A 26,095-nucleotide genomic window follows, 5' to 3' on the forward strand; every position below is an offset into this window, starting at 1 on the left:
CCCCCTACCCACCACCCCCTACCCACCACCCCCTACACACCACCCCTCTCCTACACATTAACCCCTACAAGCCCACTGTCCTTTTTTGTTTGTTTTTTTTTCTGTCTCAGCACTCTTGGGTGGGGGCCATCTGGGATATGCTGGGCCTACTGGGAGCCACACCCCTAAGAAAGCTGGTCTCCCTTCCCAGAGGCTGTGGCTGGCCAGCTCCTCAGTCAGGCTGGGTCCTGAGCCCTGCCCCTCCCTGCTGCCAGGTTGCTGGCCTGATCCCGTGCAGCAAGCGCCGAGCTGTAGCTCACAAGTGCTGGGTCCTGTCTCCTCCAGAAGACAGCGCTTGCTCTGGCCCTGCCTCCCCTGCTCCTACAGTCTCTCTGGCGGTTGAGGACTGTGGCTGAGGACTCCTCAGTCTCTCTCTCTCACACTTGACCACGTGTGCATGTGCATTGACCACTGCCCAAGCGCGCACACACTTTTCCGATGAGGTCTGAGTGCTGCACTCACCTCTGGACTCAAATCCAAAAGGAGGAGAGACACTGCATTAGAGGGCAGGTGACACTATGTCCATTTAGCCACATGATACACATGGGCTCACCCATGGGACCTGTGGCAACCAGCTCCTGCCAGGTAATAGTCTCCAAACTGGCCTTAAAGCCAATCAGAGAGCAGCGTCAGCCCATAGCATCCCCGTCGCTACTGCTCCCGTGAGCGGTCTATACCACCCTGGTCCCTGGCATCGCTCCGCTCCCTGTGTCCCCACTGACCTCCTCTGTGTCCTCCTGGCAGCGACCCGCTTAAAGCGCGAGTCAGTCACTTTCCCCCTCAGCAAAAGCTACAACCCTTGAGTTGACTTGTGGCAACCTGCTGGTCCAGTCAGCTCTCCTGCCTCAGGGCCTCTGCACTGCAGCCACCCCACCAGGGACACCCTTGCCCTCGGCTGAAGGGCTCCACCCGCCCGCTGTCCTTGCTCCGCTGCCCAGGAAGGCAGCAGCCACCCTCTGAGAACTGAACCTCAGCCAGCCCCTGCCCCCTATGCCAGCTGCCTTCCCCTCTGCCCCTTACCGCTCAGTGACTGTCACCTGGCTCCGTGTCCGCCTGCACATGGGCCGTGCCGCACCACAGCACACAGACAGATGCCCAGAGGGTGTATGTTTCGGTCACAGGGCAAAGCCTCGGGCACGCGGACATCCCGGCAGTTATTCTTTCGCTGTTTTACTGTTCACGTGTGCACGTGCACGGATGCCGTGGTCCTCGTGGGGTCAGGAGACAACTTGCAGGACTTGGTTCTTCCACCACGTGGCTCCCTCACATCAAAGTCAGGTCCTCAGGCTGCCGGCGAGCACCATTACCCTGGGTCTCACTGCCCCCAGCCTGAGAACGACAGAGCTAACCCCTGCAGTGGGCCTCCTCCGGGTGGGCCTTACCACTGCACCTCCAAAGCCTCCTTCCCAGTGCAGAGCACAGCTGTGTCCCCAGGGCAGCCGTGACACCTGCCGCCCCAGGGCCCACCAGCCAGTCACTGAGCAGCCCAGCCCTGTGGAGGAACAGCTAGCTGGGTGGTGGTGCACACCTTTAATCCAGCACTCAGGAGGCAGAGGCAGGGCGATCTCTAGGAGTTCGAGGCCAGCCTGGTCTACAGAGTGAGTACCTGACCAGGCAGGGCTACACAGGGAAACCCTGTCTTGAACAAAAAAAAAAAAGCAAGCAAACAAACAAAAACATGTCTGCACAAGGACCCTGTCTGCACCCGGAGCCACGGGGACACTTAATTGACCCACGTCTATGGCGTGTGTGCTTGCATGAGCCAGTGTTAGCCCAGGAGGTTTCCCTGCTTTCTGGCTGACGGAAGTGGTTTTAGAGGCTGCAGAGATGGTTCATGGGTAAAGGCGCTTGCTGCCAAGCCTAAAAGACCCAAGTTCAGTCCCCAGGACCCGCAGAGTAGAAGGAGAAAACAGACTTTCCCAAGTTGTCTGAGCTCCATGTGCAAAGTGGACGCACACTCACACCTTAGCAGATTAACAGGGAAGAAAGAGTTGCTTCAGAGCCTCGGCCCTGCCGGGAAAACAAGCTCATCGGGCTCGGTGCAAGGGACGAGACCAGGGCTTCCATCCCTCACAAGGCCTGAAGGCCGTGCCCGAGAGCCCCCTGCCCAGCTCGCCTCGGAAGTCACCCACTCCTCTTCACAGTTGCCTCTTTCTGGGAGGGTGGACTGCACAGTGATAGCCCCTGACCTCCCTGGAGTCCCCTGGGGCGGGGCCACCCTGAGTCGCCTTCCTGGGTGGCTCCTCCCATGCCTACGTTCCGCAGCCGCTCCGATCTTACACTTTTCTCAAGTAGTTAAACTCTGCTTCTTTGCCTAGAGAATTGTGTGAGATTTGCTGTCTGAGTGTAAACTCATGTCCATCCTTCTCCCTGTCCAGGCCTGGGAAGGGTGGCAGCCTGTCCCGGAGCCCTGGGGGTCCTGCGCAGCCTTGGTTCAGCTCCTGGGCTTCTGCCTCAGAACAGATCTGGTGAGCTGAGCGCCCTTCCCGGTTACTATAGAGAAGAAATTATTTGTCTTGCTGTTCAGGCCTCTGAAAATAATAGATTACATATTTGGAAGGGCTTTCTTTTTTATTTATTTATTATTTTATTTTAGATCTGCTTAACGTGAGATAGAGAAGTTGCCCCGGGGATGACATTGTTTGGTTTGGGAAGTATTCTCCTGGTTGCTGGGCAACAGGCGCTTGGAAATAGGAGTGGACTGCGTCGCCCCTGGCAACCGTTGTTACTCAGCAAACAATGAGGGCTGGGCACGCGGCGCCAGTAGCCGTCGCCCTGTTCCCATCCAGCATCTGCTTGTGTTTTTTTCTGATTAGATGGTGTGGGGGCTGCAGGGCTGGCAGGTAGCAGGCCTCCGCTGGGGCGGCCGCTCACGTCCCTGTGCTCACAGAGTTGCCCAGCTCTGTCCCGCTGGCTCTGATGTTAGGGGTTTGGTGGGGTTTTTTAAAAATCTAATTCTGGTGTCTCTGGGGCCTCCACCGTGACCTGAATGCCGGATCAGAGCCCCCACGGCCGCACTCCCACTCGGGACTGGCCGGCAGTGGAACCCTAACCCCGAGGTCCTGGACCCTGGTGCTGGCATCCAGTCTGACACTGCAGGGTGACCCCGCAGGGCCTGCCGAGATGCTGGGGGCCGCGTCCCTGACAGGTGCCCCTCCCAGGCCACTTTCCAGCCCCGGCTGGGTCAGGATCGGCCCTGTCGCCCTCCCACTCTTCGCTGTGGCCAGCAATGGGGACTATTTACCAGGGCCCGTTGCTGAGGTAAACACGCGCCTGAGCTCTGTTCCGACTGCTGACACATCTGCCGCCCTCTGTCCAGACGCCCTGCCCCCACCAGGGGCTCCAGATCCCGAGTGCTGAGCAGGGCTGGTTCCAGGGGACAAAGGCTGTTGCTTCCCCGGTGTCCCCGGGGAGCTGTGCGGCAGCGCCACCCCTTTTCAGAAGGCTTGTTTAGTGGCCATCCCCGCCGGTTGTGCCAGTGGCTTAGCTCATGTCTTGGGACATTTAAAAGTGTTTCAACAAGTTTCTCGACTTTCAGGGTTGCTCTTCTCACCGACTGTAACAGTGCCCTATAAAGATGGAGGCCAGCTGGTTGTGTGAGAAGCGCACTGGTCACCCAGCACTCGGGAGGTGGAGTGGAGACCGAGTGCCTGGAGTTCAAGCCCAGCCTCACCTACATCTTGAGTTGGGGACAGCCTGGGCTATGTGAAACCCCGTCCTAAACAAGAGCAGCCACACTAAACCTTTTTTAAATTATATTACCTTTCCCATGTATGTGCGTGTTTGTGTGTGACACAGCCCGCCTGCGTGGGTCAGAGGGCAGCTTTCCGGAGCGGGTACCCACCTTCCACCGTGCGGCTCTCAGGAATCGAACTCGGCTTTGGTGGCAAGTGCTGAGCCATCTCACTGGGCCTAATGGTTTTTGTTTTTAAACTTCCCACGGAAATGCTTGCTTTGCCACTCAGGTGAGTGTGCGAGATTTCCAAGGACTCTTCCGTCATCGTGCTTCCGGGTGGGGAGTCCAGAAGCACAGGGCTGGCTGCTGTCTCTGCTTAAATGCAGTGTGCAGGGGAGGGGGTCCAGAGAGCCCAACCCCAGCCCAGGCGCAATCACACCGTCAGAGAGGGCCCCAGCCAAGACCTTGTCAGCAGCCATGAGCCTCCCCACTGGCACCAGTGTCAGCCCCCAGAAGATGCTGGCCCCGCCTACACCCAGGCTGGAGGGATGGGGACAGGGCACCCTGCTCCGCCTCCTCGGCTGTGCCAGGTGCCGTCAGCACTGGTTCCCCTGGTCAGGGTGCAGCGTGCAACGGAAGGGATGATGGGACCAGGGCAGAAGCACAGGGACAGCCAGAGGGGTGGCACCTGGTGGCGTGTGGAGGGCGTGGCGGGGGCACAGGGTGGCCGAGCATGCCTGGCCTGTGGCATCCGCTCTTCTGTCACCAGTGAGCACCTGTGGAGCATGTCACAAGCACGTGTGGCCTGACCACAGGCATTGCTCTGAGAAGCCGCTCGTAGACTCCAGGATGGGTGCCCTGGCCAGCGGGGCTCCTGAAGCCATTCATTCGGCTACCTCACAGCTCCGTGACGTGATCAACTCCCAGAGCTTCCTCTCTGCTGCATTTGTTGTTTGTTTTGTCTTTCCAGACAGGGTTTAGCCCTGGCTGTCCTAGACCAGGCTGTCCTTGAACTCAGAGACCCGCCTGCCTCTGCCTCCTAGGGTAAAAGGCTTGTGCTGCCGCCACTGCTGCTGCCTGGCCTTCCTCTGAGGATGACAGGCACATACCTCAGCTCTAGAAACTTCCCAAATGACAGGAAGGCTGCCTTGCTATTTTCCTTCAGGGCAGGGTGGGGACAGGAGCTGAGCCAGCTCTCTAGCCCCCCAGCCGCCTCAGCTCCAATCCTTCAGTCTTTCATGCTTAGTGTCAACAGCAGGCTGTCCCTACAGAGCAGCCTGCAGCCAGCACAGCACTGCCTTCCCCCCCCCCATACCCTCCTCCCCTGCCATCCCCTACCTTCCCTCCCCACCCCCACCTGTTGCCTTGCCTCTTGACATCTGACCTCCCAAAGTTCTGTGGCAGCTCTCCCACCCAGGCTTGGGGCAGATTCCGGATTCTGGATTCCATAGTCGGCAGCCTCTCAGAGGCAGGAGGTGGCAGAAAATCAGCATGTAGATAGCAGGGTTGGGTTTGAACTGAGGTCCTTCCTCCAGCCTCCGGCTTCTCTCCAGCTGGCTCAAGGCTCCCAGCACTGGTGATTTTTTTTTTTTTTTTTTTACATGGTGTCTCACTGTGTAGCCCAGGCTGGCTTCTCGGCCTCCCCAGCCCTGGGTTGACGCAACCATACCTGGCACTTGGGACTGAGTCGTCTGGGATGGGGAAGGACTATCCTGCACCTCCCCAGCTGTGAGGGGCCCCGCCAGGGTTTGGTTCCTCATGCCTGCGCTGGGTTCTCTGAGCCTGGGAAGTGGTTTTCTCCTGGTCACCTCAAAGAAAGGAGCTAGCAGGCAGGGAGGGGAAGGGGGCATGGACATCCAGGTCTCAGGAGAGCAGGCCTCCTGAACTGGCCATCTCAGTGATGGAAGGGACACAGCGCCAGGATCAAGAGGACGCAGCGGACTGAGTCAGATGCCCCGAGGAGATGCAGGGGCCCCGGCACCGGTTATGGGCAGTGGAGACCTGGGGGAAGAGTCACCTTTGGGTGGTGGCACTGAGTGCAGAGAGGCCCCTCACGGGACCGTGCACCTGCTGGCAGAGCCCTGAGCTCTGGGTGCAGTGAAACCGGGGTCACCCTGCTTCCCAGGACCCAGGGGCTGGCTCAGCAGAAAGTCATCTGCAGGGACAAAGGGCAGTGTCTTGGGAGTGACTGAGCCACATCAGATGGGCAGCATGTGTCCTTATGTGTCTGTGTGACACTTCTGCCGACCAGTCCCCGAGAGCAGAGCACTGTGAGCCTCCAGCCCTACGCAACCCCCACTTTCAGGCACTTGAAGTCACCATCTGGGGGGGCGTTACATTAACCCATGTTGACACAAACATGGCTCTCCACTCAAATGCACTAAGAGTTCATTCTGGAGCCAAACATGGGTGACGTGGCCCAGGAACAGCAGTACCGCCTACCTCAAATCCCGAGGTCTCCACAGTGGCTGAGGAGCGGCGGCCAGGGCTGCCTTGATGCTCTTAGTGACCTAGCCTGTGGGTTGGTGGCACTTGGGGCTCTGTTAAATTGATACATCCCAAAAGGTTTTTATTTCCAGTTTGGATGTCAGGACTGATACAGAGGGGCAAGAAATGGCTGCTTAGGAGGCAGAGGCTAGCTCGGGATAGCTGCAGCACCCTGACCTCCCGGTGTGGAAGCTTTAATCTATCTCGTGGCCTCGGAGCATAGCTCCTTCCCAGGGCTTCTTTCTCGTGCCAGAAACCAAGCTGTGTGGCCCCTGGAGCTGTTATTTTTGTTGTTGTTGTATTTAGTGTGTGTGTGTGTCTGGGGGGGGGATTTGGGGGAACAGCATACATGCTGGAGGATGGCTTGCAGCTGTCCCGGCCCTGGGGGTTGAACTCCGGTTGCCAGGTGGGCGGAAAGTGCCCTGACCCACTGAGCGCTCTCCTGGGACAGGAAAGGAGTGACATGCTGTCTCAGCAGCCCCTTCCAACCCACTGGGGCTGGCCAAGACTGCCCTGCTCAGCAGGCTGCGCCAGCTCCAGAACCCCGTAACCCAGCTGTGGTGGTGGCAGTCACACACCTGGCATCAGCCCCGGAGAAGTGGAGGCTGGGCGGCCAGGAGTTCAAGGTCAGCCTCAGAACTCTGAGCTCAGGGCTACTGAAGACCCGGTCTTCAAGAAACCCAAGAAACAAAAAAGACAAACAGGTGGAGTTGGGCACCCCAAAAACTCAACTGAAGGGAACACCACAGGGTGCCTGGGGTGGACATGGCTAAGGCACTCCAGTTCCAGGACCTGTCTTCTCTCTCTCTCTCTGCTCAGTGTATAGGCACTTGCGTGGGCTCAGCCTCAGACTTCAGGGTGATTGCCAAGAAATGCTGAGTCTCTTGGGGGACCCTGGCCCTTCCTGGGGCCATTTCCAGCTGTCATACAGGATAAGCCTGGCGTGAGCACCGCTCCGCACCTGCTCTGAGTACCTGCTAGCAGGCAGTTCAGGGGCGTGAGGGCAGAGCTCGGGAAGGGGAGACACTTTGGGTAAGAAGGGGCCACGTGCAGCGGCCATAGCCGCCTCCCACATGCCAGGTGGAGGCCATTTGGCTGGCCCTGTCCCCCTCACTCAGAACAGGGACACAAGTTGCATTCTGGGTGGCAAAGACCTCAGTGGCATCCATCCAGATGCCACCAAGACAGTACTAAGACCAAGTGGGCTGGATTCCCCCAGAGCAGCCAGGCCTGATCCCTGTGACTCAGGTGACAAGGTGTGACAGGGCCACAGCTCTCCTGGACAGATGGACGGAGGGGTGGGGATGAAAGGAAGAGAGAGATTGCTTAAGGTCACAGTGAGTCAGGGTAGCCAGGAGCCGAGCCCAGCCCAGAAATGGCTCGCAGCCTCCCGCCCTTCCTAGGCTGCCCAGTGGTTGCTAGGCAACTGAGGAGTTTTTCCTGTAAACAAAGGGCGCTTCCCTAGTGGATCCACCTGGCGCCAGGCCAGCCCCAGCCAGCGCACTGCAGCCTGCCACTGCCCCTCAGAGTCGCCTGGAGACAGCAGGCCAGGACTGGCCACTGCGGCCTGCAATCCAGCCACTCCACCTGGGCACTCTGTCAAGTTCACAGTGGATGCACTGGGCAGAATGGAGCTGCTCCTGGGACATGCAGGCCTTCTCTTGGACCCTGACCTGGCCTGTGGCAGATCTGTGTCACCAGGGAACATGAGCCAGCCCCAGGGAGAGGATGACAGGCTGCTCTCAGCCCTTCTGGCTATTGGCTGCTCTTGGGCTCCTGAAAGCCCCATTAGTGAGGTATTTGGGTGAGGAGAAGCAGAGGAAGCCAGGTCCCCCAGGAGAAAACAAACAAACAAACAAGGGGCAGAGAAGCTGGGGGCCGTGAGCAAGTCAGCTCACCAGTCCCTCAAACCGGCACACACATGAGCGCATCCCATGCAGCAAAGGCACACACACGTGCAAACACACCTAACTAGCTTGTCAGCCTCAGTGTGCCATACGTGTCCTTCCCGTTAAATGGCAACCTTTAACTTTTCCGCCCGACCAGACGCTTGCCAGCTTCTCTCTGGCCTGGAGCAGCGTCGCTCACCCTGAGCCTCGGGCCTATTTGGAGAGCCGCTGAGGGCTCCACTGTTCAGACACGGGATGGAAGCTGCTGGGCGTTACCGTTCGTTTCACATGTTCTGGGAGTCTTTGGTGACAAGTTTTGTTTGTTTGACACAGCCTCACTCAGTAGTCCAGGCTGGCCTGAAACTCACCTTGTAGCCCAGGCTGGCCTGTGAACGCCAGGAACACGGCGCCTCCCCACCATCCCCTTCCACCCGGCTCTGCCCCTCGTCTCACAGTCGCTGCGACTCCAGGCACGTGCTAGCTTTTTACTGGGTTCCGGGTCAGAACTCAGGTTCCGGGGCCTTCCAGAAGAACATTTTGCTGACCGGGCCATCTCCCCATCATATGCTGGGTTTGATTTATCCGTTCATCCGTTTTCAGTTACTCATTCCTGCATTACTCATTTCCTACAAAATATTTTGTTCTGCTTTTGTCGTCCCGGCTGGCTTCAGACTACTTACCTTGAGCTCCTCACACTGGTGCCTCCACCTTGACCCTGAGCAGCGCCAAGAGCTTTCCTTCTTGAAACCACTGCCTGGCGCATGCCTGCGCTGCGTGGTTCTGGCGCCATCTCGTGGTTTCCCTAGGGCAACGCAGGCGGGCGCGGAACCCGCGGACTGCTCTGGGTCCCCACACAGGGGTCAGGGTCCTCGGCCTCAGCTCCGCCAGGAGCTCCCACCGTGCAGGACGCCATCCGCAAGGACCCCACCCCTCACCACCCCTCTCTCCTCCAGGTCCGAGCATGCAGAACTCCGAGGGCGGAGCAGACTCGCCCGCGTCCGTGGCTCTGCGCCCTGCAGCGCAGCCCGTGCCGGCCTCCCCACAGGTGACTGCGCCGCCAGCCGCCCCGCGCTCTCCACCCAAGGGACCGTGACAGATCGGGAGAGGCCACCCCAGGGCAGCTGGCATGTCTCTCGAACACTGAGAGCTCTGGGCCTCGGGGGAAAAAAGCCTGAAAAACAGGGTAGAAACAATTCTTAGGATGCTCCCCCAGCTCTGTTCAACTCTCTTCTCCGCTTTCATTTTTATCTCTTTCTCCATCTCCATCTCCTCCTCCAACATCTCCTCCATCTCCTCCTCCAACATTTCCATCTCCTCCATCCCCTCCTTCATGGCACCCTCCAGTCCACCCTGCTGCACCTCTCAGTCCTTGCCTGTTAGAGATGGAGCCCGCTGAGTGTGCTTCCCCCCAGCCTAGATTCCTGGGAGAGTGTTGCCACCCCGCTCTTCTTCAGAGGAAAGCAGGGGACAGGACTCGTGGGCATGCCAGCACTGGAAGGCCAGGAGCGTGAGCACCGGTCACATGACCCACTGGTTTCCAGGAGTGGAAGGAGCCAGGCAGAGCCAAACAGCCCATCCATGCTTTTTTGTTTCTTCTGAAGAGCTGGGGACAAACCCAGGACCTTTGTACTAGCTAGAGAAGGGCCCATCCTCAAAGAGTGCACAGCTCCACACCTTTCCACTCCAGCCCTCCACTCCTCCCCACCTCACCTCCTCATCTCATCTTCTCATCTCACCTCCTCACCTTCCCACCTCCCCACCTCCCCACCTCCTCGAGTCCCCAGCCTCAGGTCTGACTTGCACACTGTAAGGCGGTCTGGCTTGGAATGTGAGCTGCTCCTGCCTCATCCTCCTAGGACTGTAGTTGTAGGTCTGTGGTCACTGTGCCCACCAGCTCTCACTTCCTGCAGACAGGCTGCCTGGCAGCAGGTGGGCCATCCTGTGCAGCTGATGCTCAGGCGCCCCTGGGCGTGTTGCTCAGCTTCCTCAGAGCCGTCCTGCTAGGACAGGCCTCTGCCTGTGCTGCGCCCCTGTGCAGCCCAGGGCCCTTGCACTACCTCCATCTTACATGGGTCTGCTGACACGGCCACTCACTGCCCGGTCGCACTGCCCAGTGTCAGCCGTGGGCTGACGCGCTCAGCCGGCCTCCTGCTCAGAGGCACTCCTACTCTGAATGCCGAGATCACAGGTATTCACCACCACACCAAACCCAGCCAGTACCATTTGCAGAATTTTGTTCTGTTTTGTTTGTTGTTGTCTTTTTTTTGAGACAGGGCCTAATGGTGCCTGAACCCAATTTCTGTGACGCTGGGAATGGGAGCCAGGGCGTCATTCATGCTGGGCTGGCTACAGCCCTACCCCTCACTGTTTCATGATCCATTTTATTATTTTATTTCTTTCTTTCTGTTTTTTCAAAACAGGGCTTCTCTGTGTAGCCTTGGTTGTCCTGGACTCATTTTGTAGACCAGGCTGGCCTTGACCTTGTAGAGATTCACCTGCCTCTGCCTCCTGAGTGCAGGGATCAAAGGCGTGCACCCACCTGGCTTATTAAATTTCCCGCTCTGTAGTACACACTTGCTTTAAATTCGAAGCTAATCGCCCTGCCTTGTCCTGAGTTCTGGAATTAGCGGTGCGGCACCGAGGTGGGAGGAAGCTGTTCTGTGTGGACACAGGCTGCCAGCTGGAGGGTACGGAGGCCTCCGTCTAGCACCCTGGAAACAGGGTCTTTCACTGGAGTGAGGCAGCCCGCCCCAGGATCCTGTTGTCTCGGCCTCCTGTGCTGAGGTCATAGGAACTCACAGCCGCACCCCACTTTCTGTGTAGATGCTGGGATTCGAACCTTTGTCCTCATGCTGTGCAGCAAGGGCTCTTATCCAGAGTCATTTGCACAGGCTTCCTAATTACCCTTTAATTGAGCTGTAATTGGCATAATATAAACCGAACCATGTGAGAGTAGAGTGGGTTTATTGTACTCACAGAATCCAGCCATCCTGTCCCTCTAGTTCCAGAACGTTCCATCACTTGCCCCTCGACCCCCAAAGGCCCATCCCCTCAGCAGCTGCGCACCCTTCCTGTCCCAAATCAGCTTCCTTCTCGGGTTCTGTCCAGGGGCCCACGATGTGGCGTCTGAGCTCCGTGGTGTCCGTCCTCAAAGTCTCCCCGTTCTCAAGGGTTCTCCATGCTCTGGTGGGTGTCATCCTGTTCACAGCTGGGTGCTGTTCCAGCGCGAGGACAGACGGGAGGTGGCCAGGTCCCTGTGGTGTCTGGCTGTGGCTCCCAGTAGTGCCTCACCCACAGGCCTAGGTTCGCTGTCATGGTCAGGACCTAGCCGGGCTTGCAGCAACGCTCCCGAACGCCCTCTCAGCGGCCCTTAGAAAATGGGTGCCCACTACCTCAGGGACCCCCTCTACAGGCTGCCTCCGACCCATCTGGTCTGCCTTCTACATACAAAAAGTGGCTCAGGCCAGTGAGGGCCAGCGTCAGGCCAGGGACCCCTGCAGAGGACCACCTGCCCCTGCCGCATCCCTGTGACCCAGCATGCTGTCACAGCAGGAGTGGGTCTTCCCGGGTGGGTCTCCCGAGGGTCTGACTCTCCTGTTGTCTGTTGCAGAGGGTGCTGGTCCAAGCTGCGGGCTCCACTCCCAAGGGTACCCCAATGCAGCCCCTCACACTCCCCAGGGTCCAGCCAGTGCCACCACAGGTAAGGACACCCCGGGAGAACCTGGCAGCCTCTGGCTTGGGAGTCATTTTCCTGTTGTTACTGGTGTGTGCAGCCACCAGAGATTCCGGAAGCTCTGTTACAAGAAAACACTTTACCTACCCCAGACAGCCACAGCAAGCGAGGGCGGGCTGGCTCTTTTGTCTCAGCAGCACAGGGCCAGCTGCTACTGCGCAGGTGGTCCTTGGTCACCTTTGCCTCTGAGGACGGAGGCAGGCCTCAAACATGACCTTTTTTAGAAAAGACCATGGACATTGTGACTGTCCGTTACTATGGCCAAACAGCCGTAGTTATGTGTGAGTGTTGTGCTCTATTCGCAAGACCCCCAAAAGACCACCAGGAGTGGAGTTCGTTGCAAATCACAGGAAGATCTTTATTCAAGCTTAAGCTGGGGCCACCAATCTTCCCTCACATAGCAGGTTAGAAAGTGAGGCCCCAGGTCTCAGGGGGACAGAATTTTTAAAGGGCAAAACTGAAGGGGGGAATTCCAAGCCTTGTTGTTACAGGGAAGGGTAAGATGGGGGTGGTCAGCAAGCAAGGTGACCTTTAGGCTGTTTGTTCCAAGCCACCTGGCCAAACTGCAAGATATCTAAAAGATCTGTACAATAGCCTGCTGGGTGGAGGGCCCATTAACACATGCTGTGGTATTTATGACAACCGGTGGGGCGGAGGCCTGATTATAGTATCTGTTAACACATTCTTCGGGTATCCTCAACAACCTGCGGGGTGGAGGGCCATTCGGCCCTTCTCGGAACCGAAGATGGGGGCCAAGTCAAAGACAGTCAGCTTAAGACAGAGTCTAAGAAACAATGGAGCCGCCCCTGCCGTCCTCAGTTCCTTCATGAGGAGGGGCAAGGTGCCAATAAAAGTTTTTTACAAAAAGGCCAAGGGCTGAGGAGCTGCCTGGCACCAGGCAAGGCATGCAGTGGGTGATGGTGACGTGACCGTGCTGCAGAGCCGGGGCGTTTGCGGGGTTCCCAGGCTCTCCGAGGGATCCCCAGGACTGGCCGTTGGCTCTGAAGGAGGAGGGCATACTGACTGACTGGGAGGCTGAAGTCTGGGCCCTAGCCCTGGACATCTACTGTACAGCATGGCGCTGCCCCTTGCTGGGGGTTGGGGGCTGGTCTCACAGGTGCTGCTGTTTCCCCTACGGCGCCTCTCCAGGCCCATCTGTTTCCAGCCAGGCCCCATCTTCACTGTCTCCCACCCCATACCTGAAAAAGGTAGCTTTCCTCCGCGGCAAGCACAGTGTCTCACCCCAGGGCTCAGACAGGAAGTGCAGCCTGCCCCCAGGAGCTCGGCCAGGCAGAGGCTGCCTAGCGGCTGCCTAAGCCAGACACAAACAGCCCTGCACTCAGGAGGCGGAGGTCAGGACGTTATCCTCAGCTGCACAGTGCAGCTCAGCCTGGGCTTCTGGGGCTGCCGCAGAGCTAAGCGAGCTCAGGCTCGGGGGCACACGTAGCTCCCTAAGCTCCCTAAGTGGCAGTGCGGACTGGCCACTCGAGGGGAGGGGGGTTCTGACATACAGCGTGGCACCATGTGACTCACACTCGTGTCGTTGCAGGTGCAGCACGTGTACCCAGCGCAGGTGCAGTATGTGGAGGGCGGGGATGCCGTCTACGCCAACGGAGCCATGTACGTGTGTGGCGGGGGGGGGGGGGGGCACAAACTCCACTCCTCCCTCAACCTCCATGGTCCCTCAGGGCCTTTGTGTTCCTGGCTTCTAGAAAATTTGATAAAAATGTCAACCCAAAGCCACCATCCCCTGGAGCGTGATGTGATGACTGGGACTTTTTCCTTTGGGCCTTTGATGAGTTTCTTGGACTGTTGACAAAACTTATTCTCCATTTTTTAGGATATTTTGGAACTTGCTAGAATGTTCTTGGTTCTCGTGTGTGTGTGTGTGTGTGTGTGTGTGTGTGTGTGTGTGTGCGCGCATTTGTGTGTAGTGGGGATATGAGTGCGGACGTGTTGCATTTGTGCACGTGAGTGCGGTGCCCTCTGAGGCCAACAGAGGGCGTCAGGTCTCCAGGAGCTGGAGTGACCGGGTTCTCTGAAGCAGCAGCCCTGCTACCGCTGAGCCGGCCCTCTAGGCAAGCGTGTCCCCCTCCTCGCCCTCTCAGTGCCATGATTGTTGTAAAAGGACCACACTCTCTCTCCACAGCCGAGCGGCCTACGCCTACAACCCAGACCCTCAGCTCTACGCCCCCGGCAGTGCAGCGTCTTACTTTGAGACTCCGGGTGGCGCTCAGGTGACAGTGGCCGCCTCTTCCCCCCCGGCGGTCCCCTCCCACGGCATGGTGGGCATCACCATGGATGTCGCGGGGACCCCCATCGTGTCTGGCACGGGAGCCTACCTCATCCATGGGGGCATGGACGGCTCGAGACACTCCCTGGCCCACACCGCCCGCTCCTCGCCTGCCACGGTAGGTACAATGGCCCTGCGGGCAGCGGGTAGCCCCACTAGCCTCCCGGCAGCCAGCAGGTGCACAGGTGAGTTGGAAGGACCAGGTCGGGTCCTGCCAGCCGCTGAGGCTCGGAGAGATGGAGGCAGCTGTGCCCCGTTCCCACTAGGAGAAGACCAGGGCCTCGTAGATGTTGGGGAGCAGAGCACCCTGCCGTGGCAGTGCTGCCGTCCAGCCTCCTGGGGCCTCCCCAGGCCGGAGAATGCAGGGACCCAGGCCCCAGACAGTTCACTGCTCACCTGCCTTAAATAAGCTCTCAGTTGGACTTTGGGGGTTTTGTGGGAAAGGGGGAGTTGAAACAGTCTTGCTGTGTAGCCCAGGATGGCTGGGCGCTTTCCCTGTAGTGCGGGCTAACCCACAATCCTCAGGCTCCCAGGCCCCCGGCTCTGTCCCATCTTTGTTTCTTGTCTGTCACTTTGTAAGTTAACACGCAGGCGCGTCACTGGTGCAGGACTTGGTCTCTGCTCCCACCCAAAAACAACAAACCAAACTGCTTGCCTGCGGTGCTGGCCGCTCTGGGGCTGTTCTTGCTGTTGTGTTTGCGGCCTGTAGGCTATCAGAGGGGGAGTCGCAGTGGGGCTCTCGGGCTGGCTTCCCGACTGCGCCCTCAGCGTGTGGCCTTAGAGACCCCGCTGGTGGGTGGCGCTGTGAGTGGGAGGTTCAGCGGAAGGCCCCTGGCTTGGGAGCTTGCTGAGAAATGAGGCTGAGCAGCAGGTGTGCAGTTTCTCCTTCTCTGGGGTCAGCGCTGCCGTGGGGTGGCCGGCTCGCTTCAGCCACCCTGTCAGGGAGTGAGAGTGCTTCCTTGCCAGCCCCGGTAGGTGTGCTTGGTGGTAAATTGTTTGCCCGCTGTCTGGAACAAAGGGCCTGGCGCTCCTCTGTGCTTGGGGGTTACTTTGGCTTGGGGGGGGGGGGGGGTTACCACTCAGCCCAGCTGCTGACTGAGAAGAAACCTCTACGTCCGGAAATGGTGATCATGTATCAGCAGATACATGATTTGTAAATATTTTCCATGCCCGAGCTTTCTTTTGTAAATTATCTAAATTCAGGGTCTGGGGAGATGGCTCAGTGCTTAGATCTTGCCATCCAGCATGGGGGCCTGAGTCCAGCTCCCCAGACCCCACATGAGTGTGGGGGTCAAGGAGGCACACTTTAACCTAGCCTCACAAGGCAAACACAGGGCCCCAGAGCTAGGGACGAGCCCCAGCTGCGAGCTCTGGGTGTGACTGAGAGAGCCTGTCTTGTTGGATACGGTGGAAGCGCAATCAAAACCGTAATTTCTGTCAACCTCGACCTCCACATGGCACACACACACATATGTGCAGATACGCACAGCAGCTCCAAAGATACCCGCTATACCCACAGCAACCCCGGCACCCAGCTCTGAGAACGGGTGTGATGTCATGCCTGAGTTTTTGAGAGAAGCCACTGGCTGTGATGTCCTGGGGCCGTGCTCGCTGTTCAGGCCTGCATTTACCTGGCCCCAGCATGCCGGAGCCTGGCAGCTGAGGGGCACCACAGGACCTCCCCGTCCATCAGAGGATGGTCTGGGTCACGTGCTTCGGAGAGCACATGACATCCGCTCCCGGCAGCCTGCCCCATGTGCTGGGGATCCTGTCACCAGGCCTCCCAGGAGCAGCCGGGGGTCCGAAAAGTGTGTTTTCATTCGCAAACAGAGAATCCATGTAAATGCTGATGCGCAGAGGGTGTGGGCTGCCCGCCGCAGCCTCAGATTGTGGAGATGGCTGCTCCAGGGAACATGGTGGAAAGGTGGGGGCAGTGAGTCCTGAAACCAGCGCCAGCCCTCCATGCCCACACGTGCACACACATGCGCCCACACACATGGGGAGACACCGCCACAGGAAGAGAAAGGGAGAAGTCACGTGTGTCTGTGCCACTTGGGTCCGGGAGATCTTTGCTGAATATGAATGGTCTCTATTTCACAAAGAGATTAGCATTAAAAATAAAGATAGAAGTTTAGGGGCTGGGGGATGGCTCAGTGGCTAGAGCACTGGCTGCTCCTGCTGAGGACCCGGGTTCAGTTCCCAGCACCACTGTCTAACTGCAGCTCCTGAGGACCCAATGCCCTTTCCTGGCCTCTGTAGAAACTTCAGTTGTGCAAGTGCGCGCGCGCGCGTGCACACACACACACACACACACACTGAAATCTCAAAATACATACTTTAAGGGGCTAAGAGATATTTCAGAATAACAATTCTTTTTGTTTCCTTGTTTCTTTTCTGTCTTTCAAGTCTTCTTTTTTTTCCCATTATTATTATCATTTACAGTTTCACATGGAGATTTTTGAATGTGTGATTCATAGCTTTCATCAAATCTGGGAGGTTTCCAGCCATTGTATCTTCAGATTTCAAGTTGGTTTCTTTTCCGTGCTCTTGCTCTGTTGGTGTCTGTGTCTGATGAAACCCTGTCCTTGTGGGTTCCTTCTGTTCTTTGAATGTGGTTCTCTTTAGGCCTTATGCATGTACAGCTCCCTTAGGTCATAGCCAGTCTGTTGCCCCGGGCCCTCAGGGACAGCCCGTTGACTCTGTGGACAGCCTCAGTGTTCCTTATTTGGATGCCTCATACTTTTCTGTAGAGAATGGTCTCTTCAGCAACACTGCGCGGATGCCCTCGCTGCCCCGCACGCCACCCTCCGGCGTTCACTGTGGCACTTTGTGACGGTTGTCACTGATTGTTTGATGGGCTTTCTGGGCCGCTGTGAAATCTGTATTTGTCGTGGTGAACACTGCAATCTGTTGGCTGGCTGGGAGCTCAGCTGGCGTTGATGGACACACAGCAGACATTTGGGTGTTTCCTGCTGCTGTGGTTGCTGAAGGGTCCAAGCATTCCTGCCTCCTGTCCGTGAGTCAGAGAGTTGAGATGAAGGTGATTCTCGTGACCTCTGCCCACGCAGCCCCACTCCCCGACCTCTCCCTTTCTGCAGATAGCGAGTGTATTCTAAATGCTGGCTGTGAGTGGGGAACTCACAGGTGCGCCATTAGGGTTCCATGCTGAACTTTAAGAGCCCAAAGCCTCAAGGAGAACGATTCCTGGAGAGCTGAGACAAGGAAGAGGCCCCCTGTGCCCAGCGGTTTGCTTTTCTGGGGACAGATTTCTTTTGGCACAGTCCCTGGGGAGCAGGCACAGAGATGTACAGGTTCCTTTAGGGTTTTGATAACGGAGAGATATTCTTTATTTTTAACCACACTCCCTTCTCTCCTCCCATCCAGGTCAATTTTAAAATAGTGAATCCGTAGACATAACTTTTCCACCATAAATTCTGTGGGAACGTTGGTAAATTTAAGCCCTTTTGTTGTTTGGGGAGACGGTATCTCAGTGTTTCCCCCAGGCCACCGCTCCTCACACCCTTGTGCCCCACTGCCCCCAAGCACACAGACGGGTGTCACCCCACATCTCCCTTGAGAAAGTCAACCCTTGAAAACAAACACTGGGCCAAGTGTGGTAGCTTTAACCACACTACCCAGGAAGCCGAGGCAGAAGGACTTCTGTGAGTTCCAGGACAGCCAGGGCTGCACAGGAAGACCCTGGCTCAAATTTTAAAAGAAGAAAAGAGAGGGAGAGGACAGGAGAGAAGGGTGAGGCCGAGGGCAGGCCCATGGTGAGGAACGTGTGAGCTAGCATGAAGACCCCAGTCCCCGGGGCCTACGCCAGAGGGGGTGGCGTGCCATCCCAGCCGGGGCCTGCTGCCGCCCCAGCAGGGCTAGCGGGCTGTCTCCAAAATAAGACGTAAAGAGTCCTCCATCCCCATGGGCAGATGAGCCCGCTGCAGCCCCCCAACCCCCCTTTATTGGGGGCGTCATTCAGCACAAGTTCAAATCTTGTCCTTCCCTGTCCTCCTTTGTGTGGACCACCGCCTTCCACCAGAGGTTGAGTCACTCATGGAAGGTTCCAGAAGTGGGAAGAAGTGAGTGCATTCAGCTCCTGCTCACACAGCCCACCGGATGCTCAGCCCCCTCTGCCTCTGGCGCGCTTCTGTCTTCTCGCCCGCCTGTGCCCAGTGCTGATGGGAGCGGCCTCTGCCTGTGCCCCAGGACCCCTCTGTGCCATGTAAAGACAACCCCAGTGTTCTGGCTCATCCAGGCATTATTCGCTGGGGGAGGAGAGCACAGAAGCACTAGAGGCCATGGCTTTTCTTTTCTTACCACATCATATTTATTGTGTGTGCTCACACACACTTGTAGACAGGCGTCAGAGGACAGCTTGCAGAAAGGGAGTCTCTCCTTCCACGGTGTGGGTCCTTGAACTCAGGTCACCAAGCTCGGTGCAAGTGCCTTCATCTTACCCCTGAGGCCTCCCGCCACCCTGGACCCTCAGTTTTAACATGGTCCTGGGAGCCTGGGAGCGAGACGCTCCTCTGCGCTGACCGCAACCCAGCTGTAGCCCCTGCCCTTCTGGGTGTTTGTTTTAGGGTCTTTCCTGGCTGCTGTTAGTGCCAGCATGGTCACACGGGGGCAGCTGCCCACAGCAGGCACAGAGAATGCAGGCCTCGCCTCCTCCTCTCCACCAGGGCTTCACCAGGCCACGGTTCGGTTCCCGGAAGTCTACTCTGTCCCCACCCCCTTCCCCAGGCCCCGTGTCCATTGCCTCTCCTGAGCTGTCCCCTAACTCCAGCTACTCAGGCAGCTGAAGTGGCCCAGAGTCCCTGAGCTCCTGTCTGGGAGCTGGTGGTACCACACCGGGAAGCTGGCCCAGGGTTCCGTGTCCCTACTGTCAGCTGGCCCAGGGTTCGGTGTCCCTACTGTGGTGTGGGCGTGTGCAGGCGAAGGGGCAGGGGTGACGCTGGGCTCACAACAGCGTCCACGTGCACACAGCAGCCATGATTAAGGTTTTTCCTCGGGGGGCTAGGACAGGGCTCCTTGGGTGAAGCGTGACCCCTCAACCCTCAGTAAGAAGCTGGCACGCGGCTCCTGCCTGTAACTCCAGCCCTGAGGAGGTGGAGACAAGAGGATCCTAGGATCCTGGCAGCCAGCCAGCGAGCTCCGGGTTCCGGGAGAGCCCCTGAGCCAGACCCTAAGGCGGAGGGGTTCAGGACCCAGGGCCCTCATGGGGCTCCCACAGTCTAACCTAGTTGTGGGAGACCCGCATGCCCTCTCTGGTGTCTGCAGGCACCAAGCGGACGCATGCATGGTGCACAGGCAGACATGCTGGCAAAAGGCCCATCCATGTCAGAGTGAAGCGGAGACTGACTGAGGAGGACCCCTGCTCACCTCAGCCTCTGGGCACCAGCTTGCCCCTTGGCCTGGTGCTGGGCTGTGACGTCGGGGTGTGGGCCACCGGTGACTCTCTGCTGCTGTCTTGGGCTCTAGGCTCGGGTGCATGGCACACAGCCTTGATCCTGCCACAGCTTCCCTCAGCGCTAACCCCCTGCCGCGGCGCCTCGCTAGCTGGCATTGTTATGTGGATGTGGTGTGGGCTGCCTGCCGCTAACCTTCTGATTTCCTTCTCTCCCCCACCCCACCCCCACCACCTTTTTGGTTTTGTCCTGTCTCTGTACACGGCTTCGTAGCTTGAAATGGCGATTGAGACTCTCCAAAAAGGCGAAGGCCTCGTGCCCCACAAAGGTGGCCTGCTCAACAGCCATGTAAGTGCGCTGGGGCCCCGGACGCCCTGCTCTGCATGGAGTGTTCACAGACTTTAGGAGAGCCCAGGGCCCCGCAGACTACAGCCAGAGAGGTTCAAGGGAGACAGAACACTAACCAAAAATCTCGGGAGAAGCAGCCTTAGACAGTGAGGAAGAGGCCAAGGCAGGGCCTTCGTGGGCGCCAGGCCCCTGATGACAGCACCTGTACCCTGGCTTGTCCCTGGGGTTGAGTTGGCTCATGACAGACCTGTGGTGCCATCATAAGAGTACATTCTAAGATCAGCAAGAAAGGCGGCAGAGGGGGACTGGCATGGTCACGCCTGTCAACCCAGACTGGGGATGCCGAGGCAGGAGGGTGGCAGTTTTCTGCCAGCCAAGACCCTGTCTCAAAACAGAAAGGACTGGGCAGCCTTAGGGGGTCAGGCCTGAGGCTGTGGGGTCATTTCTAACGTCACAGAGGCAGCTGCTGGGGCTCACACCATCACCCAGCACTCAGGAGACTAAGGCAGGAGGCCAGAAGGTTAAGGCCATCCCTCGCGTCAGAGCAAGTTTAAGGCTGGTCTGGGCTACATGAGAACCTGCTTCAAGGGGTTAAAAGGAAGGTCTAGAAGATGTCTAGTCAGTTAAGTACTTGCTGAGAACCCTAGTCCAAACTCCAGAACCCACATAAGACTGGCATGGTGGCATGTGCCTATATCCCCAGCACTCAGGAGGCAAAGAAGGTGAAGCGCCGTGTGTTTGAGGCTAGCCTGGTCTACACAGGGAGTTTAATATGAGCCTGGATGTTGCCTCCAAAATAATAATAAACATATTTGAAGAGACGGCTCAGTGATTAGGTCACTGGCTGCCCTTGCAGAGGACCATCCAGGACCGGTTCCCAGCCTCTGTATGGCAGCTCACAATAACTCCATTGCCAAAGCATCTGCCACCTTCTGGCCTCCTCAGACACGGTTTGCACATGGCGCTCAGCTTTACATGCAGACAGACACCCAGACACATACAGTAAGGTAAATAGTGATAATAAAAAGAAATAATGAAATAAAAAGATGACTTTTTAAAGGGGGAGGCGGCTCGGGACTGGGTTGCCTTGAAGCCCCTCAGCTGCGTGACTCGGAAATGTGAGACAGGTGGCAGGCAGCAGGCGGCTACTCTTGGCTTTGCTCTATGACAGAGGCCTGTCTGGGAGGTGAGCGCCCTAGTCCAGGACTCAGTGTGGCTATCTGGGACTGGAGGAGGGTCAGGATCAGGGTTTGGCCTGGAGAGTTCTGTCCCATCGCCCCCAATTCCCCCCCCCACACACACACACACACATACATACTCCCAAATGCTTCCTGTCCAACATTTGGGACCCTCTCTGCCTTCTCCTTTATTTACTTGGAAGCAGGGCCTTGCTGTGTAGCCCAGGCTGACCCAAACTCCATATCCTCCTGTCTCAGCCTCCCAAGTTCTGGAATCTCATGTATGACTGTGTTGGGCATTTGATGTATTTATTCTTGTTTGTTTATTGAGACAGACTTTCATGTAGCCCAGGCTGGCCTGGGATTCATTACGTATCTGATGGCTTTGAACTTGCAATCCTCCTGCCCCAGACTCCTGAGAGCTGTGATGACAGCAGTGTACTACTACACCTGACTGGGTTGGGCTTTCAAAAACTAAGACCTGCTAGCAAAGCTGGCCTGGGCTCTGGCCACTGACATGGCCCCCGAGTACAGCATTTTTCAGAGAGTCCTAGAGCTGCCTTTTGTCCAAGTTGATCCGTGAGTCCCCAAACCTTGTTGCTGGCCGGTTCACAGTGGACAGTCCTGGGAGGCGGTGGCTCTCTCGGGAAAGAGCAGACACTGATCTAGAGAAAGGTCTAGACGCCTTGAGGGCTTACAGGGTTGGGTGCTGTCCCAGACAGTGTGTGGCAGGCACCCTGTCCAGGGAAGCGACCACAGGATGAGCAGCACCCTCCGCCACTGGACAGTGTCCTCCTGGGGTAGAGCCCAGCGAGGAGCCTTTGTCATGTTTGAGGGGAGAGAGTCAGGTCACATTGTGAGGGGAATGACCACCTCAGCTCAGCAAGCCACAGGCCCAGGCTGAAGGTGAATGCGCGTGACCACCACCAGCCATGGCGACAGAGCCCCACGCTGTGTCTGTAGGACATTCAGAATGTTTGTGGGGACCACACAGAGTTGCTAGCTTATTGCTAGCTGCAGGTTACCCCCTCTGCAGTCAGCGTTCGCCGAGGCGGACACTCTTCTGGCCCTTGAGGCTGTGGTGAGTAGGGACACGGGACTAGAGATCAGATCTTTTCAGGAATCCGGCCACATCTTTGTCAGCGGGAGAGCATGCAGCATATTGTCTTGGCCGGTGACAGAGCCAGGGAGGGCGAGGAGAGCAGCTACTGGCCTGCTCTTGTCCCTGGGGCTGCCAGTGGCCACTGAGACTGTTGGCAGGGCCTCCTGGAGGGTAGGGACATTAAGGCCTCAGCCAAACTCTTGACCTTGCCAACTAGGTACAGAGGGTCCTCCGTGCGCAGCAGGGCTGTGCTCCTAGTGGCCTCTGTTCCCTGGCCAGATCAGGGTGGCCACTAGCAGTGGAGCCATGTCGCAGTGTGGGGACCTCAGTTCTGTTCCTAGCAGAGGTGGTTGGAGCAGATTTAATGAGGGAAAGGCCCTTAGGAGAAGTCATAGCTTCATCCATAGCTGTCACTGTAGCAACTGCTGGGAAAGGCCACCCATCCAAGCAGTCATCAAGGCCTGCCCTGGAGCAGCACAGGCTCAGGGCCTCCAGGAAGGCACCAGCTCCTCTGGAGGCTGGCCTGTGTCTACCCAACGTGGGAGTTCCCATGGATAGACCCTGTCTATCCACAAAGCGCACCTCAGCCCTTCCTTAACAATAGGACAGAATAAATGTGCCAGGTAAATTTGAAAGATGTGACGTTTTCTTTTGAAAATGAGATGCAGAAATGAGGAGAGCTCACAGTGGCCAGGTCCCCGTTACTGTGACACACACCTGAGGAGGAGACACTTAGAAAAAAAAGGTTCGCTTGGCCCACAGTTTCGGAGGTGTCATCCCACAGCCAGCTGGGACCAGGTTGTAGCGGACAAGGTGGCAGGAGTCTGTGGCAGATGAGGCCCAAACTCTCATCAGTGCCAAAACAGAGAGGGAGAGGCAGCTACTACTCAGGAGTCCTCCTGGCTAGCCCTGCCCCTTAAAGGCTGCTGGCTGCTACAGGCTCCACTGTAGCATGGCCGCCATCAGGGCTGCTTTGCCATGATAAAGACCTTGACCAGAAATAAGCTGGTCAGGGAGGAGACGGTTTGTGTCATTGAATGGGAAGTCAGGACAGGAACTCAAACAGGACAGGATCCTGAAGGCAGGAGCTGCTGCAGAGGCCACAGAGGGGTGCTGCCTACTGGCTGGCTCCCACAGCTTGCTCCTCATGGCTTCTTCAGCCCGATTTCTTATAGAACCCAGGACCACCAGCCCAGGGATGGCACCACCCACAGTGGGCTGGGTCCTCCCCCATCCATCACTAATTAAGAAAATGCTCTACAGCTGGAGCTCATGGAGGCCTTTCCGCAGCTGAGGGTCCCTCTTCCCAGATTAGTCAAGGTTGATGTCAAGCCGGCAAAAGCCACCCAGCACATCGCCCTTGTTGGAGCATGAAGCAGCGGCAGCGTGTCTGTCCACCCCAACACTGTAACCCTGAGGACCCAGGTAGCACTGTCATCCTGGACTCCAGCCCCATGACAGCTTCACTCTTTGAAAAGAATTATTCTTCGCTTATTGGGGAGGGCATGAGCTTATCTTATTGTGCACACAGTCCTCAGGGGACAACTTGTGGAAGCCAGTTCTTCCTTCCCCCACAAGGGTCCCAGAGACTGAACGAGCTCTTCTGCCAGCTGAGCAATCCTGCCATCCCCACCCTCACTCTGGTTCCCTCCTGTGTGAGCCTCCAGAACTAGGCCTGACCTCTCAGTGACCCCGTGCCCTCCTCCGCCGCCTCAGAAGATCTCCAGCTTTCAGGAAAGATCTGGAAGCAGGTGACAAAGAAAGCGACAAATGCAGCCTCCATACCCAGAGCCTCCCTGTGGGCTCCCATAGGCAGGTGTCTCCTCCTCCTCAGCTTTGGACTTGGAAGTGTTGTGCAAGGTCCTGGGGCACTAACAGGAACAATGGAAGCTCACAGAACTCACAGAGCTGTGGTGCCAGGACACGGACCAAAGTACAGAAAGAGCTGGGAAGAGGAGCCTGAGGATCTGAGTGGCCCTGGTGTCGGGCCACATTCCTGCTGAATCCTTGCACAGTGCGGGCCCTGAGCCAGGGTGCAGTACCCAGGCCTAGACCGAGCTCCCACAGGAGGGGAACACCGCGTGGCTGAGCACTGGGCTCACACTGGCCCACAGCCGTGGTCCTCGGTGTTCTATCGAGTGGGAGGCCCCGGGCTGGCCCAGAAGTGCTGGGTTCTGTAGCAAGATGGGGAGAAGAGGACGCTGTCCCTAGCATGCAGGAAACAGTGAAGGCAAACTGTGTGATGGAGTCCATACCTCAGGATGGAATCAAACCCCTGGCGCTCTGTTCCCATGGGCAGGAAAGCACAGTCCATTTGGAGACCATTGTCACCAACCCAGGCTGGCCTTCAAGTCTCAATCCTCCTGCCTTGGCCTCCCAAGTTCAGGGATCAGCGGTGTGTGCCTGCTTCCTTGATTAAATTGTCACCTATTCACCCCATTGACAGAGAGTGAGGACAAGAGACTGTCCTCTGTGGATGGAAGGGACAGTTGGTGCATGGCACTGCATGGTCAGATAGCAGAAACACCTGCTGGGCCGTGCCATGGCAGCTCCTGAGTGAAGGGTTGAGTACAGCCGCCAGCCAGAGTGACAGGGCAGCAGGATGGTGAAGGCCCTAACTCGGTGCTCAGAGAGCCGCATGGCCCTGGTCAGTCAGAGAAACATCAGACCAACTCTCCCTCAACCCCAGAAGCCCACCTGGTCTGCCCAGGGGCAGAGCCTGCACCCACCTCTGCCAGACTCTGGCTTGCCTCCTCCAGAGAGCCAGCTCATAGTCTGTGGTACCAGGGCTGCCCGTGCTCTGCAGACTCAGCGGGACACCCCACCGGACACCTACAGTCCTGTTTGGAACCTTGAAAACATGGCCTTCTGATCCGTGCCGAGGCTGTCCCCAGGCTGAGGGACATGGGAGTGGGAACCAGGGAAGCAGCATAGCGTCTGTGCTGGCTCTGGCAGGGAGGAAGCCCTGGAGTGCACCCCTGTTTAGGGAGGAGCACAAGCCTGCTCCCTCTGCAGCAGGGATCTTGTCAGTCACCAACAGTAACTCCCCTGGGAGACTGCGCAGTCTGGGTGCAAGGGGATGAGCATGGGACAGGGGACGCCAGACTTGATGTGGCCGGACGGGCAGCAGGCACCGTTCTCGAGCCATGATGGTCTCACCTGGAGGGACTTGGCCTCCTTGCCAGCATCATAGCTGGCACCTAGTCACAGGGCAGCCATGGAGTCAGGTCACATGTCTTACCCTGGAACAGAATCAAGACAGGAGGGTGGCGATGCCCACAGCCGGGCCAGGTGGTGAATTACTGGCCCTCCCTAAGCCGTGGCCTCTGTGCCGCCGAGGCCTGCATCCTTTGCTGGCTCTCGGAGCCTCTCTGGATGTGTAGTTTTTACCCAGAGCCCTTTGACCTTTGGGTCGGGGAGGCAGTTCACCAGCCTGGCTGTGTCCTTCGTCACTGTGGCCTAGACCTGTCCACTGTCCCGTGTTTCTGCAGCACAATCTGACACTGTACCATGGGCTTAGGACACTTCGGAGTTCCCCCCAGTGTGGTGCTGTGTTCGAGTTTCAGCCTGGAGAGGCAGTGTCTGTCTCCCTCACAGGCGGCTGTATACACTAAACCAGGGAATTCGGAGGCCAAAGTGTACATGCTTGGGTACATGCATTAATGGGTGGCAGCATGCATGGGGAGTGAGTGGGCAGATGGGTGGGTGGATGGATGGGTAGATAGATGAATGAGTGGGTAGATGGATGGATGGTGGGTGGGTGGATGGATGGATGGTGGGTGAGTGGATGGATGGATGGTGGGTGGGTGGTGGGGGGTTGTGTGGGTGGATGGGTGGATGGTAGATGGTGGATGTGTGGGTGGATGGATGAGTGGGTGGATGGTGGATGGATGAGTGGGTGGATGGGTGGGTGGATGGATGAGTGGGTGGATGGTGGATGGA

The 26,095-nt window shown here is 57.5% G+C and overlaps 1 protein-coding gene across 1 annotated transcript in view; it reads left to right on the forward strand.

Annotated features, from left to right (window-relative positions):
- Positions 1-26,095, forward strand: part of Rfx2 (regulatory factor X2) — a 56,082-nt gene that overhangs the window by 18,186 nt on the left and 11,801 nt on the right. Inside the window, exons 2-6 of the mRNA XM_055617787.1 lie at positions 9,045-9,136; positions 11,702-11,791; positions 13,374-13,444; positions 13,974-14,235; positions 19,799-19,873. Coding sequence (XP_055473762.1) covers positions 9,053-9,136; positions 11,702-11,791; positions 13,374-13,444; positions 13,974-14,235; positions 19,799-19,873 — 582 coding nt within the window. The 5' untranslated portion in view covers positions 9,045-9,052. The remainder of the gene's footprint in view (positions 1-9,044; positions 9,137-11,701; positions 11,792-13,373; positions 13,445-13,973; positions 14,236-19,798; positions 19,874-26,095) is intronic.

This window comes from Psammomys obesus, unplaced genomic scaffold, assembly GCF_907164565.1.
Source record: "Psammomys obesus unplaced genomic scaffold, mPsaObe1.curated_primary_1811, whole genome shotgun sequence".
NCBI classification, from domain to species: Eukaryota; Metazoa; Chordata; class Mammalia; order Rodentia; family Muridae; genus Psammomys; species Psammomys obesus.